The 19,561-nt window shown below is 42.1% G+C and overlaps 1 protein-coding gene across 2 annotated transcripts in view; it reads right to left on the bottom strand.

The window, feature by feature from the left end:
* The window catches only part of kcnq1.1 (potassium voltage-gated channel, KQT-like subfamily, member 1.1), a 108,796-nt gene that overhangs the window by 10,222 nt on the left and 79,013 nt on the right, over positions 1-19,561 (bottom strand). For both annotated transcript variants that reach the window (XM_074667029.1, XM_074667030.1), the window contains exons 11-12: positions 18,363-18,419; positions 4,588-4,717 (exon numbers count right to left, since the gene is read on the bottom strand). In XM_074667029.1, the coding sequence (XP_074523130.1) occupies positions 4,588-4,717; positions 18,363-18,419 (187 nt within the window). The remainder of the gene's footprint in view (positions 1-4,587; positions 4,718-18,362; positions 18,420-19,561) is intronic.

Raw genomic sequence — 19,561 nt, 5'->3', positions numbered from 1 at the left:
CATCTGGATGAACCTTTGGAGCTTGACTCGTGTTTTGTTTTTCATTTGTGAATCAGGTTTTTCACAGACGAAAAAAAAACTATGAGAAACAAAAGGACGGCTGTCACGGCCTTCACAGCTGAGCGCTATCAGTTTGGTGGAGACTGCTCAGCGCCGCACACTTTCAGGATTATTTTTCAGTCGACATCAAAAGCCTCTCCCTCCTGACTTCTCCCCCTTTGAATGTGATCAAGGTGAGCTGCTCTGAGAACAAAGGATGGATGATTTCAGGGCCTGTGTGTGTGTGTGTTTTTCTCTCCAAATCATCAATAAAAAACCAGGAGTAATCGCGGTGCATTTAGCCTCCATTATTATGTTGCAGGAAATATTAAGGAGCTATTACTCATCAGGGGTCATTAGCATAGAGAGGCGGCGAATGAGTCGGCGTGGGGGAGAGTGGCGAGCTTTTTGTCCAACCAGAACAAGGTCAGCGTGTGTCCTATTATGGCGGAGGTCCAGTTATCACATCGAGCTTTCATAACTCGGTGTTAAATTAGCGCTTTATTAAGAAATGTAAATACTCTATCAGCTATTACCAAAACCCATTTACAGACACTAATGGTGAGGACGGAGCAGAGGAGCATTAAGAGGTAAGAGGAGGACACAGCTCTAGTCAACCTTAATGACAAAATGACAGATTATATCTTAAAGTTTAATAAAGAGGAGGCTTGAACGCTGATATAAAAAATATTGACTTATATGAACAGATATCTGCACGTAAACCTGTAATCTGCTTTGTTTTTGAGTCATAATATCCTCTTTACCTCAACCTGAGCTTCATAATAACTTTCTCAAAATATGAAACACTTATTAAGACATTTTGACGTAGAATAACACAAAAGTACGCCGGGTAAGATCATATTTTTTGCAGCATATGAGGAAAAGTTCATAGTCTGAGTGGAATTGAGCAATCCCTTTGAGTGGTCTTTGGTTGGAGCAGGAAAACCATAAATCTTGGGAGGAAAAACAGGCTGAAAGTATCGACCCGGCTGCAGCAGAGGAAGAAAACAGCTCCTTTTTGGATGATTTATATTTTCATACGCGTTCAGAAGTGGAATAAAGTATTCACATACAATTTCTGTTGAGAGATATAAACTGTAGACAACCTCTCCAAGATCAAACTCTATTATTTGGAGACACAAGTCAGACTTTAAAGCAAGGCTGGTGAAAGATGGGAATAATTTGCCGGGAAACTAATTTTAGAGAAAGCTAGAAGAGGATGGATGACACTGTTACTCATCAAACCTACCTTTAAGAGTGTTTGAATCATTTTTGATCCATTACTTTGAAATCACTGCTTTTAAATTTCACAAAACTGGGAAAAATGTTCAAACACTGCATTTACACCAGCTTAAAACTTCTACCAACTCTCTAAAGCAGAGCTCTTCAACAGGGGGTCCATGGAGTGACATTTTTTGTTAATGAGGAAAATTTTCATTTTTTCAAACTTTCTGAGAAGGTCAAAAATGTTGTCTTTCAGTCAGAAATTCAGGCATTCAGCAACACAGCAGCTCTTAATCTCACATCTGCTTTAGGTCCCCAAATAAAGAGTTTGAATCCTAGGACATTACAAATTTGTAGTGCATGACGAATCAAATGAATACGTGAAGAAGAAAAGATTTGTAAATCCACATTTATTTCAAAATGTCTGTGTTCGCTGCCTTGGACGTCTTTAGACGTCAGTTCAATTGCAACTGTTTATTGCGTCTACAGAAAGTAAGTTGTGCTTTTTTCAGTGTGGGGAGGTGGGGTCTGGTGGAGCTTGTCAATCAAAATCCTGCTCGTAAACTACTGTGGGTGAGAGCGGTGTGCTCTTTGGATGAGAGCTCAGCATGGATATGAGGAGAAGATGTGAGATGACAGAGGCAAAGCGAGACGCTGACAGTCAGAAAAGTTCAGGCAGCTCACGTTCCAACGGAGGATGTGTCGCCGTAGTTCAGAGAGAAAGAGCGGCGCCATCGTGAGAAAAGACGACGGAGATCATGGAGAGGATCAAAGGATGTAGCGCCTGAGACAAACACGATCAAAAAAGAGTTTGTTTTGTCTGTTTTTGGATCAAAAACAGGGAGAGAGGCATGAAAGAAGAGAGTCCACTCTTTTTAAGTAGTTTTGGTGTTTACATAGTCAGAGAAAACAAGATTATTTGGAAGAGGCTTGGAGTAGAGCTGCTGCTCCTCCACATTGAGAGGAGCCAGATGAGGTGGTTTGGGCATCTGGCGAGGATGCCTCCTGGACGCCTTCCTGGGTGGTGTTTTGGGCATGTCCAACTGGGAGGAGACCCTGGGGCAGACCCAGGACACGGTGGAGAGATTCTATCTCTCAACTGGCCTGGGAATGCCTCGGTATCCCCCCAGAAGAGCTGGTGAAAGTGGCCGGGGACAGGAGCAACTAATTTTTGTGATAGTACTGCTGCCCCCGCGACCCTGACCCAGATAATTCTTCTGGCTTACAAAACATTGTCAAGAACGGCTCTTGCCTACCTGGGGTCCCTCATCGGGGTCTACACTCCTTCTGGTCCTCTACGCTCTGCTTGTGAAAGACGCCTGGTGCTCCCAGCCCAGCGCGGCTCCAAATCTCTAGCCAGACTCTTCTCCTCTGTTGATCCCAAATGGTGAATGAGTTACCTAACTCTATACGATCCACAGAGTCCCTTTCTACTTTAAGAGATGTCTGAAGACTCATCTGTTCAGGGAACACTTAGGCCCTTAATCTGAGCCTTCTCCTCTTTGTCCTCAGGGGGAGAATGAGTCAGGAGGTCTCAGACTCAGTCCTTAGTCAATATTAAGCTCTGATCATTGTATTTTGTTGAAGATTGAACAATATGGTTGCAGTGGCTAATTGTGGTTAGTTATTGCTACATTAGTCAATATGGGAAAAAAATATTGCACTTAATGGCAGCACCTGTTGCCAAATAACTTTAGCACTTTGTCGTACACTTAGGTCTAAATTCTTGCTTGTGTTGTACGTCACTTTGCACAAAAGCGTCTTCTAAATGAAACTGTCCAACTGTAGAAATTTTCTGACTTTGAGAAGCCCCCTGTGAAACTTGCATGAAAGCCGCTGTGAGGATATTTGAAAAACTTTCTTGCAGCGTAAACGTTTCTGTCTTTCTTCTCTTGTTGAAACTGAGATGTCAGAGTCTGTTGAGTGTAATTAACACGCTCTTTACCAAAGCTATCATTGAGAGAACCACACCTTTAAATAACATGATGTGACATGAATTATCATCTCTGCGAGTTTTAACAACTGAACCGAGCTCCTAATGATCAGACAAACTCAGAAAGGGTGAGAAACCGTGCTGTTGGAGCTGTTGGAGGTGTTGGAGGTGTTGGGTGATAATTAACCATGTTGTTACGCCACACATCTGCTGCATGTTTCTTAGCATGAGCGCATTTATCACAAGGTATCCCGCTTTTGCCACTAAGACTTTGTTTCACTCTTCATGAAGCGTCTCATTCCTTAAGTTGAAAAACAAGGGTCTGACACTTTCAGCTCGATCTGTGAACTGAGGAAAAACCACTTCCTTCATTTTAAACACAATTGTTCTTCAATCTAAAAAAAAACTGTCACAGTTTATGACTCATTGTTGGCCTTTGTTCAAAGAATCCATCTTTCTCTGCTTTCTTCTTCCCTCGATTGCCGCGACTGTTTCATGAGATGAAAACAAAGAGTTCAAACGAAAACCTGCTTCAAGACGGCTGAAAAACTTTCACCCCCCACCCTCCTAAACTGCTGCAATCCCAGCCCTTTAAGTTCCCCTCTAACAGCCGTGTCTCCTCAGCTTCTAAATGTGTCATTTTGTTTGTTTGTGACAAACATTTGGCAGTTTTGTAAACACTCTCAATTATCTTCAATTTTCCAAAAACTGTGATGTCAATACCGCGGCAGATGGTGGAATATAAAATCTGTGAGTCCATGCCGCAACGATCACCTCGCTGAGCCTTTCTCTCCTGCTCCAGGAAATGTGTAAATGAAAATTCAATCAATTTAACTCAAAAGCAAAAAAATCCTGAGAATTTCATCAACCTTTCAGAAGAACGTTGAAGCTTTTAAACCGTGTGTTCAGCCATCGTGGGTAAAATAAGTGATACTTTCTCCTAATGGTTCAATTTAGCGTGGGATTTGATGTGGCATTTCTGGACGAGAACAGCTGGTGACGTATTTTGGAGTCAGCAGAGCACAGAGTGATCTTTGCCAACAATGCTGCAGCATGCGATTCCCACTCTGCATCATTACCTCAGCGTTTAGAAAGCCAGTCCCACGGGTCACAACTGTCGCTCCATTTGTTTCACTTACTGCACACTTACATTAAACTGCAGTTACTTAACACTCATTTCCTCATATCAGTCTCAGTCTCATGCTGTGCAAGTGTCAGGACGCACAGCCTCTCCCGCCTAACGCAGAGTCATCGCACAGCAGAGTCAGAAAGAGCTCTGAGGTATAAATTGTGCAAAGGTTAATTATAACAAGTGAAGAAAACAGATGCAAATGCTCTCATTAAAAGCAGCGACACCAAACGCAGCCTCATCATGACGGAGGGGGACTCACTGTGACACCGAGGCAGCAGGAGCCAGCTGATTGTACCGCTCTGGTTCCAGCTCCAGGTCGTCGGGGAAGCTGCCGTTCCTCTGGAGGGGGCCCGGAGAGGGGACGTCTAGGAGGCCGTGGGTTTTTCTCGCTGCAGATTCACACAAAATACACACATTACACCTCATCTGATGGAGCACCGCGGGCGTTACGTGATCCTTCTGGAGGAGTTTTCACTGCTTCTGTTCGGAGTCTGGTTGAACAGCTTTGGACTCAGATCAGGTTCAGCTCAGAGGTTTTCTGTTTTACTGTAATAACTCCACAGCTACCTACAGCTGACTTAGCCAAAACTCTCTCTGTGATTCCAGCAGGATTAAAGATGATTAATTACAACTATTGGAAAAACACCAACTGCTTTAATATAGACAGCTTTGGCAGACATCACTCTGTTATATGTGCTGATATATTATAGCTTTAAACCAAGGGTCTTCACCCTGTGGCTCTTTTAATCTTTTACAGTAACTACTTGTAGCTTTACAAAATATATGACTAAAAAAAGGAATTTTGATTTTCTTTGAGATGTTATTGATGAAAACAGAGACACTAAATAAGATCATGTGTTAACATTTTGTCAAACTCAATTTGTATTACATCTTACATTGAAGCCACTACTGCTCAGGTTTTCTTATTAACTTCTTTCAATTTTTTTTCAGATAAATAAAAAAAAAATTTTTTCATTTTTTGTTTTACTTTTGTAACTGTTGATTTTTTTTCATAATTTTACCTTTTTTTATGATCTTTTTCAAAAATTTTTTGTAAATTTTGTAAATTTCATTTTTTATTTTTATTTTTTGCAAATTAATTGATAATAGAAATACTACATCACATGCAATTGTGTTTAAATTCATGATATAAAAAAATTATAATATAATTGAAATAAAGAATATTAATTTTCTTTCAAAAGTTAGTGATGAAGACAGAGACACTAAATTAAATCATGTGTTAACATTTTGTCAAACTCAATATTTTTTAATTTTTTTAAATCAGTAAATGTTTATATTTTTCTAGGTAATTTTTCTTTGTAATTTGTCTTTATCATTTTTCTTTAATTTAAGTTCATTTTTATGATCTTTTTCACATATTTTTGTAATTTTTACAAATTTGGGAAATTAAGTTTTTTTTTTTTAATTTTTGCAAATTTATTAAAAACAAAAATACTAAGATGTCACTTGCAATTTTGTTTGAAGTTATATGAAATTATATGATTGAAATAAAGAATTTAATTTTTCTTTCAGGGGTTATTGATGAAGACAGACACTAAATTAAATCATGGGTTAACGATTTGTCGAAATCAATTTGCATTATATCTTGCAATGAAGCTACTACTGGATAGGTTTTCTTTAAAAAAAAATCATATTTTTGCAAGTCAATAAAAAAAAAATTGTAATGTTTGCAATTTTTTTGCCATTTCTTTTTTTTTTTTTCAAAATTTTCGCAAATGTTTTTTCTTTTATTTATTTTGATAATTTTTCTTTAATTTTTTTTTAAAATCAATTTTATGATCTTTTCCACATTTTTGGTAATTCTTGCAAATTTCTCTTTTTTTTCAAAATTTTTGCAATTTTTAAAAATAAAAATACTAGGACATCACATGACAATTTTGTTAAAATTTTACTGGACATATCAATTCCATTTGAATATTTCCTGTTTTTTTTGTGGAGTCATCACCGACTTTAGCTCTATCTTTGTTCCTGTTGCTCATGCAGTTGCCCAGCAACCCCACAATATTTAGGAGCCGTTTACCTGACAGCAGTTTTAGGATGAAACCCAAAACTAGTGTTGTGTTTTGGCCTCTTCTTACATGGTGTTTTAGCTGACCTCAACTTCTGAAAACAGCCTCCAGAGTGGAAATTTTCTGAAACACCTCAGCCATCATTGCCGCGTACACAGTTGTAGTTTTTAGTAGAAATGCTGATTTCACGCTCCATCCAACAGTTCACGTTAGCGTTTACGAGAGGCCTTAAGCTCTCACCAAAACTTTTGTTCGACATTATTTTTCCCAGAACAAGTTTGATTCTTTTTGCGTATTTTTGCACCCAGCTGGATCATCAGAGACACCATAGGCTACTTGCAACATCACAGTCTCACTTTTTTGGACACATTTTCTGTATTTTTGGGTGAAGTTTACATGATGAATGTGTAGCCATGTGTCTGTGCATCATTACCTCGAACACACTGAAAGCTGCTGCACAGGATCAATTGGTCGATGATTCAAGTTTTTTGTACTGAAAATTTTTTGTAATCAATAGATAATAAATGCATCAGATTAAGTGCGCCTTAAGGGTGTCTTTGCATGTTGTTTTTTCCAGATTACAGATCAAAAAAAGTGTTCAAATAAGACAGACCCAGTATGCAAAGACCTTAACTGTTGCTGTTACTAACGCAGTTGCAGCATCCCTGCTACATTCACACTCCCTGCTTAGCTGTTAGCGCTGAGGCTAACTGATGGAGATGCTCAAACTATTCATTTTCTTATTTATTGTGTATTAGAACAGCTGTAATAACAGCTTTTCCCCTTTGATTATGAGTGTTTCTTGTTCTGATGAGCAGGGACACTCATCAACATATTGCAGCTGTAATGAAGGACTAAATCAATACCAATCATTACAATCCAATGAAGGAAACTGCTCTCTTTTAATCTTAATGGTGTGTATCCACTAATACCCAGAAAGAAATTAGAGCGATTAAGCCTACATCTCACATTAGGGGAGCTGAGCTCGATACTCAGATGGAGGAAGTGGTTGACATTAGAGCATCCTAACCCAGCTCCTGTGGATCCTGCTCGTTTTGGGGGACGATTTTTCACCTCCAGAGTATCATGACCTCATTTGATAATTGAAGAAATCTGTGATTGTTCTGTTTGGGATCAGAGAACGGCTCTTTTCATAAAGAAGACCTGAGTTCACACACATTCATCTGAAGAAAGCTGGAAATGTCACCTATCAGTAGTCACACAAAAACATCTGAAACCAGAGAAAAGGTTTGACGGCTTTGAGAATTCTGGGGTTATTCAGGGTTTTTGACTTTTAATTAAACACATCATAGTTTTGTCGGCAGCATATATTGAAAACGAGGATCTATAAAAGCAAAGAAGAGCTGCATAACTAATAAGATTATCATTTTGTAAGAATCCCCTTCCATCTTCCCACACTACCCCATCCCGCCCAGAGCGACTCGTGTCTTCACTGCCGCGCTGCTTGTCTCACTCAGACGAGATCCGTGTTCAACACAGAGACGACCAAAACAACATCGTCCTCGTGAGAAACCTCACTGCAGGGTCAGATGACGCCTGTCAGTGTGTGAGGGAAACGCAAAAACCCCTAAAAACAGGAGGAGGGTTTTAATATCAGTCACCGAGAATGACGCAGAATCACTCGGGTACGGGTGTCAGTCTGATTCAGAATAAGACGAGGAAGTCATGAATGGAGCAGCAGATCTGGGACACGGAGAGCTTCCCTGTTTCCAGGAGTAGAGCTGTCGCGCAGCGTGGAAACCTGTTAACTACCTGGATCCACTAATTGTAATGTTTTGAAACTGCAGCCGCCAGAGGAGTGTGATGCAACCGATCCGAGCGTTGATTTGTGAAGTGTGAAAGTAGAAGAAAAACGGTGTGAAGTGCTCTTTATGGACTTTGAATGAAAATGGATGTAATTGGTGCTGTCAATCCCAACAGATGTGATGTAACCAGTCTGGAGACGCTGACACATACATCCTTAAAAACAGAGACTCGTTGTCCTCTGAGTGTGTTTGCATAACGCTCCACACACAAGGATTAATGAATGATGTGTTTAAAAACATCTATATTTCAGGTACACATCAGATTCACAGACTGCATAATGATTTCATCTATTATCTCTGGGTTTACCTGCACGGCTGTCAGTCAATCACGAAGCTGACACATAAAGTCGAACAACTCTGAACCCACAGACGGTTGAAAACATCCTGTTCCCAGTGATGCCTCCTGTTGTTTTCAGAATACTTGATGTAGCTGGCCCCCGGCCACTCAAACAAGCAGACGAATTCGACAGGTGCAGTTTCCTTTATTTATTGGCACCGTGAAACTGGATAAATACAAGAGACGTTCATTACAACCTTAAAATCGCTCGTTTACAAAATATAAATACTTTGTTACACAATTCATTTACTTGAAACACACACACACACACCGTCTGTTAGAAATACAGACACAGTTAAAATGCACTTTGCATTACTCGCATCACAACATTATCGACCGTATTACAATACAAAACAAAACAACCCACGTACCTCACTCTGCCGACCAGGGGGGCTAATAACTCTGAGGCAACCTGGATTTCTCTGGTGGGAGCGTAAACATGCTACCAAAGGAAAACAAATAATAAACAACCCGCCAAACTTCAAAGAACGAACGAACGAACGAACGAATGAATGAATGAATGAAAGCAAACGAAAGACACTGTGACATACCATGCTGTGCTGTTCCAAGGAAGAAGCTCAAACGACAACACAGGAGTGCGTCGCTTAAGTACTTCCCCGACAGCACAGCTTCCGGTCGGAAACAAAAAAAAAGAACTCCATGACGGAAAACACAATCAAAAATAATATACTAACGACGTTACAAAAAAGGGCAGCCAGTTACACTCCCACCAAAGTATGTGACAATGAGCAAACCTTTGCGAATCAAACATAATTTCTAGGCCATCAATAACCTCTGACCTTTCACATTTTTCCAGTAATCCACACCAATAAAACCTGTCTGATGCAAGCAGCAATCAATTCTTTTCAAGGAGAAGCACTAGTTTCTGAACTGGCCGTTCAACAATTGAGGGTTTTGAGCCACAGTCTTTTCTCTTTAACTTCCGCTCACCCACTTGAACCTTGACACGTCTCACTAGACCATCAGTCCCTTTCACAGTCTCGACCACTCGCCCCAGGCGCCACTCATTCCTTGGAAGTGTGTCCTCCTTGAGGATAACTACATCATCCACCTGCAAATTGCGACGTGGTACATGCCACTTCTGTCTCACTGCAGCATTCAGGAGGTACTCTTTCTTCCATCGGCTCCAGAATTGCTCGACCAGGTATTGTACCCGTCGCCACCGTTTTGCAGAGTACACATCTTCCCTCACAAACTTCCCAGGTGGTGGTAGGGCCGTCTTAGACTTCATGAGAATGAGGTGATTGGGAGTCAAAGGCTCCAGTGACTTGGGATCGTTGATACTATCCACACACAGTGGTCGGCTATTCACGATAGCCATGGCTTCATAAAACAGGGTCCTAAGTGAGGAATCATCCAATCGACCTGCGCTCTGAGCAATTGTGACATTCAATACGCTGCGAACAGTTCGAATTTGTCTCTCCCAGATGCCGCCAGCATGACTTGCAGAAGGAGCGTTAAAAATGAATTCACATTGCTTATCTGCCAGGAAGGTCTCTATCATGTCAACATCACACTGCCTCAGAGCTTCTTTAAATTCATTTTTAGCTCCCATGAAGTTGGTGCCCTGATCACAATAGAGCTGACATACTGTTCCCCTGAGACTGATGAGGCACCTTAGAGCATTAATGAATGCATCCGTAGTCATGTCTTCCAGCATTTCGATATGGATTGCTCGGGAGGACAGGCAGGTGAAGATGAGTCCATATCTTTTATACTCTTTACGACCTCTTTTGACCACAAAGGGGCCGAAGCAGTCCATGCCACAAAATGTGAAAGGGGCTGAAGCTTCACAGCGCTCTGGAGGAAGTGCTGACATTCTCTGCTCCTCGACCGGTCGTCTAAGTCTCCGACATTGCACACATTTGTGTATCAACTTGGCGACCGCCTTGCTCCCACCAATAACCCAAAATCCATTGGCTCGGACTTCCATTAAGGTTTGACCCCGTCCCTGGTGACAGATTTGGGCATGGTAATGAGACAATATTAAGTTGGTTACATGACTGTCTTTGGGGAGAATAATGGGGTGCTTCAGTTCTGGACTGAGAGTTGACGCATTCAGCCTTCCACCAATGCGGATAAGACCTTCCATCCAAGTGGCATCGAGACAATACAGAGGGCTTGAGCTAGAGAGACTACCTCCTTGAACACTCTCTTGCAGTACTTTTAACTCTTGGGGGAAAGCTTGCTGCTGGACAAGTTTACAGATCACCTCAGCAGCTCTTTTACGCTCTTCCACAGTCACCAGATTCCCTCTTTTCTTTGTCTTTAACCTCAAAATCCTTGCCACAGTCTTGACGAGCCTTGTCCAGGTGGAAAATCGATTCAAACGACTCAAGACCTCCTGCTGCTCATTACTTTGGATCGCATATACTTGAGCTGACTTTATCTCAGGATCGCCTACAAACAACTCACTAGGGGGAGGCAGTACTGTAATAACCTCTCGCTCCCATAGAAATTGAGGCCCTGAGAACCAGTTGGATGAGGTGATGTCCGAGATAGAAAGCCCTCTAGAGGCATGGTCTGCAGGGTTTTGGGCTGAATCAACAAAGTGCCACTGACTTGGATCTGTACTCTCCCTTATCAGCTGAACACGATTGGCCACAAACACGTGAAACCGGCGTGCTTCATTGTTGATATAAGCCAACACCACCTGTGAGTCTGTCCAAAAGAATTCCTCATTGATTTTCATCTCCAGCTCTGATCTTAACATGACACTCATCCTAGCAGCAGTGACAGCAGCTGCAAGTTCCAACCTTGGAATACTGGTGATCTTTGTAGGTGCCACCCTCGCCTTAGCCATCACCAAACAGCAATGAATCTCATTCTTGTCATTCACGTATCTGATGTAGGAACATGAGCCATAACCAATGTTACTAGCATCCGAAAAGTGGTGCAGTTCAACTCTGACAATGACGCCAAAATTGCAAGGGTGGTAGCATCGAGGAATGGTGATTTCCTTCAGCCGCTCGAGGCCATCCTTCCACTCCTCCCACTGAGCGTGCAAAAACTCAGGAACTGGGTCGTCCCATCCTGTGCTCCTTCGACACATTTCCTGCAGGATGCACTTCCCACTTAAGGTGAACGGAGCCACAAACCCAAGGGGGTCATAAAGGGAGGCGACAACTGAGAGTAGCCCACGACGAGTTGGAGGGTGATCTTTTGTGCTGATGCTGAAGCCAAAGGTATCATTAGCCACGGACCACTGAATACCCAGAATGTGCCCTTCTGTTGTTGCATTGGGGTTAAAGCCGAGGGCATCGGCATTGACTGCTCTTTCAGTGGGTGCTAAACTGGAGACAACCTCCTCCTGGTTCGATTTGAATTTATGCAGATGAAGACCTGCGCTTGCACAGAGCTCCTGAGCTTCAACAATCAGTTGTTTTGCTTCTTTGATTGTCGGGACGCTTGTCAGCCCATCATCCACATAAAAGTTCCTCTCGATGAAGGCGGCTGCGGTAGGAAAGTGTGTCTTCTGCTGTTGAGCTAGATACTTGAGGCCAAAATTAGCACACCCAGGGGAGGAGCTAGCCCCAAAAAGGTGGACAGTCATCCTGTACTCCCTTGGTTCTGTTTCCAGCTGTCCACCCTCCCACCAGAGAAATCTTAGGTAATTGCGAGCTTCAGGTGTTACATGAAATTGGTGGAACATTTTTTCCAGGTCGCAAACAACTGCCACGGACTCCTTCCTGAACCGGCACAGTACTCCCACCAATGGGTTGATCAGGTCTGGGCCTGTCAGTAGCGTGTCATTTAATGAGACTCCTCGGAACTTTGCAGAACAATCGAATACCACTCGCAATTTTTCCGGCTTCCTGGGGTGATACACGCCGTGATGTGGGATGTACCACACAGTCTCATTATCAGCTGGTGGGGCTGGCTCAGCATCACCTCTTTGAAATATCTCCTCCATAAAGGCCAAGTAGTGTTCATAATACTGCCTATTCGCCTTTAACTTTCTTTTCAAATGTTGTAGGCGCGCAGTGGCCAACCTCTTGTTATTTGGCAAACATGGTGGTTTGCTGCCTTTAAAGGGGAGGGGCATTACATAATGCCCGTCTTCATTCTGCTTAATGGTGTTACTCAGCAGGTGTATAAAATGAACATCATCTTGGGAAACCAACTTGTCTCCATGGTTCCTCTCATTAAAGTCAGACTCCAAAATTTTTAACACATCAGCGGCAGGTGGTAGCGGCACTTCCTTCACCGAAACTCGATGAACATGGCTTTGGTTTCCTTGTCTGTCAAGATGAGGGTTTGCAGAGCCAATAATGCTCCAGCCTAGCACTGTTCTCTGAGCGAAAGGTTCACTCTCTCCCCCTGTTATGACTTCCAAAGGAGCCAGAGCTGAGGGACAATCATAACCAATCAATAAGCCCACCTCACAATCCTGGAGGGGTGGTAATTCATGTTTTAGATGTTTCAGATGTGGCCAGTGAAGTGCTGTACTCCTAGTGGGAATATGAGATTTGTCCACTGGGATAAAATCTCGTGTATAGGCATTCTGTATGCAGACTTCACGGTTGGAGCTGAATCCCCTTACTTGTAGACCTCGGACTGACTTACTTGTAATCATGGTGTTGACGGCCGTCATTGTACTCAGTTTGAGCTGTACTGACTGAGTGCTGATGTCTAACGCTGCAGCTAACTCTTCCAAAATAAACGTTGTGTCACTCTGTGTATCCAATAAGGCATAGGTGAGAATCTCACGATGGGGTTCTGCTGTTGATGACACAAACACAGGGACGATGCTTGAAGTAGCACAGGTATGTTGCGTTAATGCATGGGCCATTACTTTATGAATTTCCGTGTCTTTGGATTCTGACGTAGCAGTGAGCTTGTCATTCGCTCCCCTTGAATGTTCGTCCTTAGCGATGTGTAAACAGGTTGGATGGCGTCTGCTACATATATTACAGGTGTGTCGCCACTTGCAGTCTTTAGTGATATGCCCCTTTCTCAAACATCCAAAACAAAGATGGTTTTCATGAATGAAGGCCCTCTTCTCTTCCATAGTCTTATCGTTGAAGAATGGACATTTAACAACACCATGTGTCTCATTTTTACAAACCAGACAAGGTGGTTTGGGTCGCATATTGTCTGCAGTAATGGAAGGTTTCTTTGGTTGAACACTGGTTTTAAATGACTTTGCTTTCTTTGGTGGCTTTTCTTCTGTAGCCTTAAGATTGATCAGAAGGGGTGATGCAATAGGATTACAGGCTATGCGGGCCTCCTTTTGCATAAACTCCGCAAAATGAACAAAACTTGGGTAATCTCCAGACTTATCCAGTTCTTCCACCACCCTGCGGTTCCAACTACGCACCAGCCATTCAGGTAATTTCTTAAGGAGTTTATGGTTTTCTTCGCAATCATTTAAAATTGCTAGCCCTTTAACATGAGGCATAGCCTCTACACATCCTTGAAGAAAATCAGCAAAGTCTCTTAATGCTATGGGGTCGCTGGCGGCTATCCTGGGCCATTTTGCGAGCCTGTCTCTGAAAGCCCTTTGTACCACAAACGGACTTCCATAGCGATCCTGAAGTGTTGCCCAAGCCCCATTATATGCGTCCTCTGTGTTCCGATAAAAGAAACCTTCAACAGCTTTGCGTGCCTCCCCAGCGAGGTAACTCTTGAGATAAAACATCTTTTCACTGATCGGGAGGGGCTTTTCTCCAATAAGGGCCATGAAGGAGATCTTCCAATCAATAAACTTCAACGGCTCACCAGTAAATATTGTTGGCTCTGGGACTGGAAGCCGGCTGGAGGTGAGCGAACTCGTAATTGCTTGTACAAGACTGGCTTCCTCTTGAACTTTCAGTGGGTCAGACAATACAAGACCAGGCCGAAAAGGTGTGGCTTGGGGATTGAGAACACATTTATACTCTGTGTTTTGACTGTTATGCAGAAACTTAGATTCAGATTCCTCTTCGCATCCCTCAAGTAGATCATAGCTGTTATAAACCTTTACCCGAGCTTCTGCTATTTTGACTTCATTATCCATTTGCAACTGTTGCAGTTTTGTTTCTTCCTCTTCCATTTTCAACTTTGCCTCAGCCTCCTTCTGTTTGAACTCTACCAACATTTGTGTTTCTCTTAGTTTCCATTCACTCTTCAGTTTATCAAGTTTGACTTGTTGAGCATGTAATACTTGCAGGGACTTTGCTTGCTGTAGCTTAGCAGCGAGATCTGCCTCGGCGTCTGCACGTTTGCTTGAGGATCTGGAAGTGGTGCTCAAAACCTCACCCAATTCTTGTGGTGACTCTGACATTACAGTTTCAGTTTTTGTTCTGCCAAAGATGGAACCATACTCCTCCTTGTTTAACACCATCCTCACTCTTTCCTTTTCCAGTCGATCGTTGAATGTTGTGTCCGTGCTCTCCTGTCGCTTGTTGATGAGCTCCAGTACATCTTTGGTTATAGTAATGCATGCATCCATCTTCTTTGTAATCTCTGGAGATTTAATGAGGTTGCGCAAAAACCACTCATAACATTCAGAGACTGCGGAGTGAGTGGACTGTATGACACGTTTGGTTTCTTCCAGATCCTCAGATGAGCAGCACGTCTTTAGCTTGGATCTTACTTCCTTTGCTGCTGTTTTCCATAATTCATAAGCCTTGTTGAAAGCCTTTTCATTTTTCTTGGCTTGATTTCCCTGCAACTCTTTGCCCTTTTCTGTCAGGGTTCGCTCACGTGAACTGGACCTAGTGGGTCTTGTCTCTGGAGATTTTGTCGCTTCATTTACAACTGATGGCATTGTGTTAAAGGTGTATCTGTTTTACTTTCAAATCTTGGAGTGTTTGTGTCAGATCTCAAAATTGAGAAGGATGGCTATTTTAATCCTAATTTATAGGCTGCGTTACCACCCACATCAGACATCAATACTTAAAAGGCACACCAAGTTAATAAACAGAACAGCCCCATAAACACAAATATCAACAACTTGAAACCAGGACAACAGTTTCACCCTTAGAGTTGCCCTAAATTCAGCCTTTGTGTTTGCATTGATTTTTTTTTTTTTTTTTTTTTAAATTGCACACTTCACACTGTTTAACACATATTTAAGGCTATACATATGTTTAAAGGATGATTCAAAGTCCACATAAAATCCATGTACCAAAAAACGCACAGCCTCAAGGCAATTAAAGTCCGTATTGCCAAACTTTATTTATAAGTGCATGTGTGTTTGTGCTGAACCTCTGCTTCCGAACGTCTCCCACTGCTGCCTGCGTCGCTGAATCTTACGCCGTCAGTGGCCGCGAGAACGCGCGGGCACCAGCGTCGTGGTCTGAAGAGGGAGCGGTGAGTTTCACTGTAGCTGGCCCCCGGCCACTCAAACAAGCAGACGAATTCGACAGGTGCAGTTTCCTTTATTTATTGGCACCGTGAAACTGGATAAATACAAGAGACGTTCATTACAACCTTAAAATCGCTCGTTTACAAAATATAAATACTTTGTTACACAATTCATTTACTTGAAACACACACACACACACCGTCTGTTAGAAATACAGACACAGTTAAAATGCACTTTGCATTACTCGCATCACAACATTATCGACCGTATTACAATACAAAACAAAACAACCCACGTACCTCACTCTGCCGACCAGGGGGGCTAATAACTCTGAGGCAACCTGGATTTCTCTGGTGGGAGCGTAAACATGCTACCAAAGGAAAACAAATAATAAACAACCCGCCAAACTTCAAAGAACGAACGAACGAACGAACGAATGAATGAATGAATGAAAGCAAACGAAAGACACTGTGACATACCATGCTGTGCTGTTCCAAGGAAGAAGCTCAAACGACAACACAGGAGTGCGTCGCTTAAGTACTTCCCCGACAGCACAGCTTCCGGTCGGAAACAAAAAAAAAGAACTCCATGACGGAAAACACAATCAAAAATAATATACTAACGACGTTACAAAAAAGGGCAGCCAGTTACACTTGATGTAAAGCCCAAAGATTAAGGCTGGCATTTTGGAGAAACTGACTGTGGAGACCTTTTTATGAACGTAGAAACATAAACAGGCCTTACTGCAATCTATCCCCTGTCAATCAAAGCCTCTAATTATGCCAAATGTTACACAACTCCTTGATGAATCCCAAGTGAATTGTTAAAAGTTATTGCTTTCAAGAGGGAAATGTCTAAACTTCCTTGATAAGGCTGGGAATCGATTTGATTAAAATTGTGATTCTTGGATATTTCCAATTTGTGCATTTTACAACCAGAAGAGACAAGATTTACTGGTATTTCTGTCTTATCACTTCACTTCTATCTCACAGACTGTATAACGTGAGTGTTGTTGTATTGTAGTTGTAATGCCAACACATTCGACTAGATGGTGGCCACCCACGTTGACAAACAGCATCAGCGCCATGCATTGTGGGAAACAGTATGTCAGGTAGGCTGGTCTGTTGCAGATTGAGAAATTTTCTTGGATCAGTAGGACATCCAGGGATTTGTGTAGTAGGCGGTTTGGAAAACAACCATGCAAATTTTGCAGATCTTTTGTTGTTCACTGAAATAGTGCATTACAATCAGCATTACAGGGTGTTATCGCCCTCTACTGTTAAGGAGTGAGGCTAGATGACATGAAGCCTCCACAACATCACCCGTCTGTTACTGAAACAGTGAAATAAAGCCAATCTGTGGATGCAGCCACATTAGCTATGACACCGGCAGTCATGTGACCTGAGCTGTGCCTCTGATTGAACAATCAAACGATCCTAATAACTTCTAAACCGCTGAGTTAGAAAAAAGTTCTCTCACCGTACAGTGTGGGCTGATAGTGAAACCAGCATCTCAGTCCCAAGCTGTTTTATGAACCAGGCTGTAAATGTGCTTTTTAATGCTGTTAAAATCCATTTTTTAAAGCTGGGTGTGTACTATGTAACTGGTCTTTCTGCAGCCAGGCTCAAGCAGATTCTCAATGAACAGCGACTTTTGGCACTTCCACATAGGCATCATTTTTCTAACTGGATGTTGCCCCTTTGCACTTAGGCCACACAAAATCCCTTTCAAAATAAAAGTAAAGGACTTTTTCCTCTTAATTCATTTTTAGCCCAGGCAAAGGCCCATGACTCACTGAAGACAGGTCTGCCACCCTTTTAGGGTCAATGTTCACAAGTTGAGAATTACAGCTTTATAAAACCGCACAGATCTAGATCTGGAAATGTTTTTGAAAAGCATCTTAAAGTAATGTTTGCTTTATAAGGATTGATGTATTGATTGATGACTTTGGCTCAGATGTTGGGGCTGAAGAATTCAAGTTATGAGACACAAACCACTTTTAATTTCAGACTTAAAACAGAATTAGTCTTTTAAAGCTGCTGTAAGGAACTTTGTGTCGTGTTTGGCGCCCCCTCTGGCAAAATGTGTTTTCCTTCTTTCTTGTGATTATTGCATTCTATTTTTTTTTAAATCTTTCTTTTACAAATATATCCCTCAATCATAATCTTTGTCTTGATGACAAATGTGTTAAACCTCTGGTACTGGATTTCTTTGTCCGAGTAGTTTCAGATATCAACAGCCGTGACAGAAAAATTAACTCTGTTGCTGACTGACTTGTTTTTATCAGTTCGTCATCAGGAGGCATGGGTATCAACTCTGGTCTGTTTTTAAACAGCCAGCAAGAGATTCATCACAGGAGAGTTTTCACTTCCTCATGAGCTTCATTTCTCACCTCTAGAGGTCACTGCTTATATTAACCGCTGCACCACTACATGTCCAAACTCAGCTTAACTCTTCCCTTGACCCATGTGATGTACTTTCTGTAGCAGCAAAGCAAATCAACGACACGCAAATGATCACATAATTTACCTGCAGGCTGTAAGTTCAGCTGCTGGGATGACAAAGACGACCAGGACTGTTGGAGCTCTGAAAAAGGGAAGAGAAAAGACACATTATGACAACCACCAGGAAAAAGTAGGACAACAACAACAACAATGTTAGTCAAAAACCACGGTGCAGTTTCAGAACTTGTCATTCGTGTTGTTAGAGAAACCAGACTGTTAAAATGGACAGTCAGTGATGTGGACAAGTGCAGGACGTGGACACTAACAGCAGCTCACCACATCCTCCCAGAGTCCGGGCTCCGGCTAACGCTGGGACACAAACAAACCACGGACAGAAAGGGAAACAGACAAGAAACGGAAAAGAGAGGCTGTTAAGACACAACAAGGAAACAAAGAAGTTTGAAAGTGATATTTCCAAAGATTCACAACACGAGAGACAAAGATTCTGCTTCCCCCAGGCGTGTTTTCTGTATCATCAGTTTCCAGCCTTCTGAGGAGAGTTAGACTTCGGGAGTAAAGATATTTCCATGCGTGATTCAGACACCCATGAATAAAGGAGGCCTCATCAGTTTCAGTGCCTGTTAATGCAAAGTCTGTGACCAAACTTCTCCTGCCTGAGCTGCACAAGCTGTTGAAGCCGTTCCACGCCATCGGCTGAAAGCCTCTCTGTGGTCAATGATGATACAGGAGCTGGGGACTCTGACATTTAGCTTTAAATTGTGTTGCAGACCTTTTCCTGAGTTTCCTTATAGAGCCAGGCTCAACTGCATTATATACATGCTGCTCTGTGGTGGTTTATTTTTCTATTTTGATAAATTTCTTTAGAGTCTTCACGTCATTATTTACGACTCCTACCTTAAAATTAATTGTAATAATTTTGTATCTCAATCAGTGTAATGCCTTCCTTATATAATATAGTTTTGGATCATTTTCTTCACGTTTCCACATATTTATAAGTTGCTGTACAGAAACTCCACATACTAATGCATCTTTTAAGGTACAGTCTGCAGGATTTTCCCAAAAAACAAAATGTCAACTTTTACAGTTTGATCCTGCACAATCGTCTCCTATGAGCCTCTGTACATGTGTGTCAGTGCCAACCGGCTACCTCCAGTCTAAGAATATGAGACAATGCTGAAGTGCTAAAATCTGCTGTTTCTCCAGTGTCCACTTGAGGCTGGCTCCAGAAATACAGCGTGTCACATACACACCAAGCCAAAAAAA

Source organism: Halichoeres trimaculatus, unplaced genomic scaffold (assembly GCF_033239565.1).
Source record: "Halichoeres trimaculatus isolate MK-OKI-2021-1 unplaced genomic scaffold, fHalTri1.1 fHalTri1_scaffold_3, whole genome shotgun sequence".
Taxonomy (NCBI): domain Eukaryota; kingdom Metazoa; phylum Chordata; class Actinopteri; order Labriformes; family Labridae; genus Halichoeres; species Halichoeres trimaculatus.
Note: the sequence above shows the minus strand (reverse complement) of the source record. Positions and strands in the feature narration are given on the sequence as shown.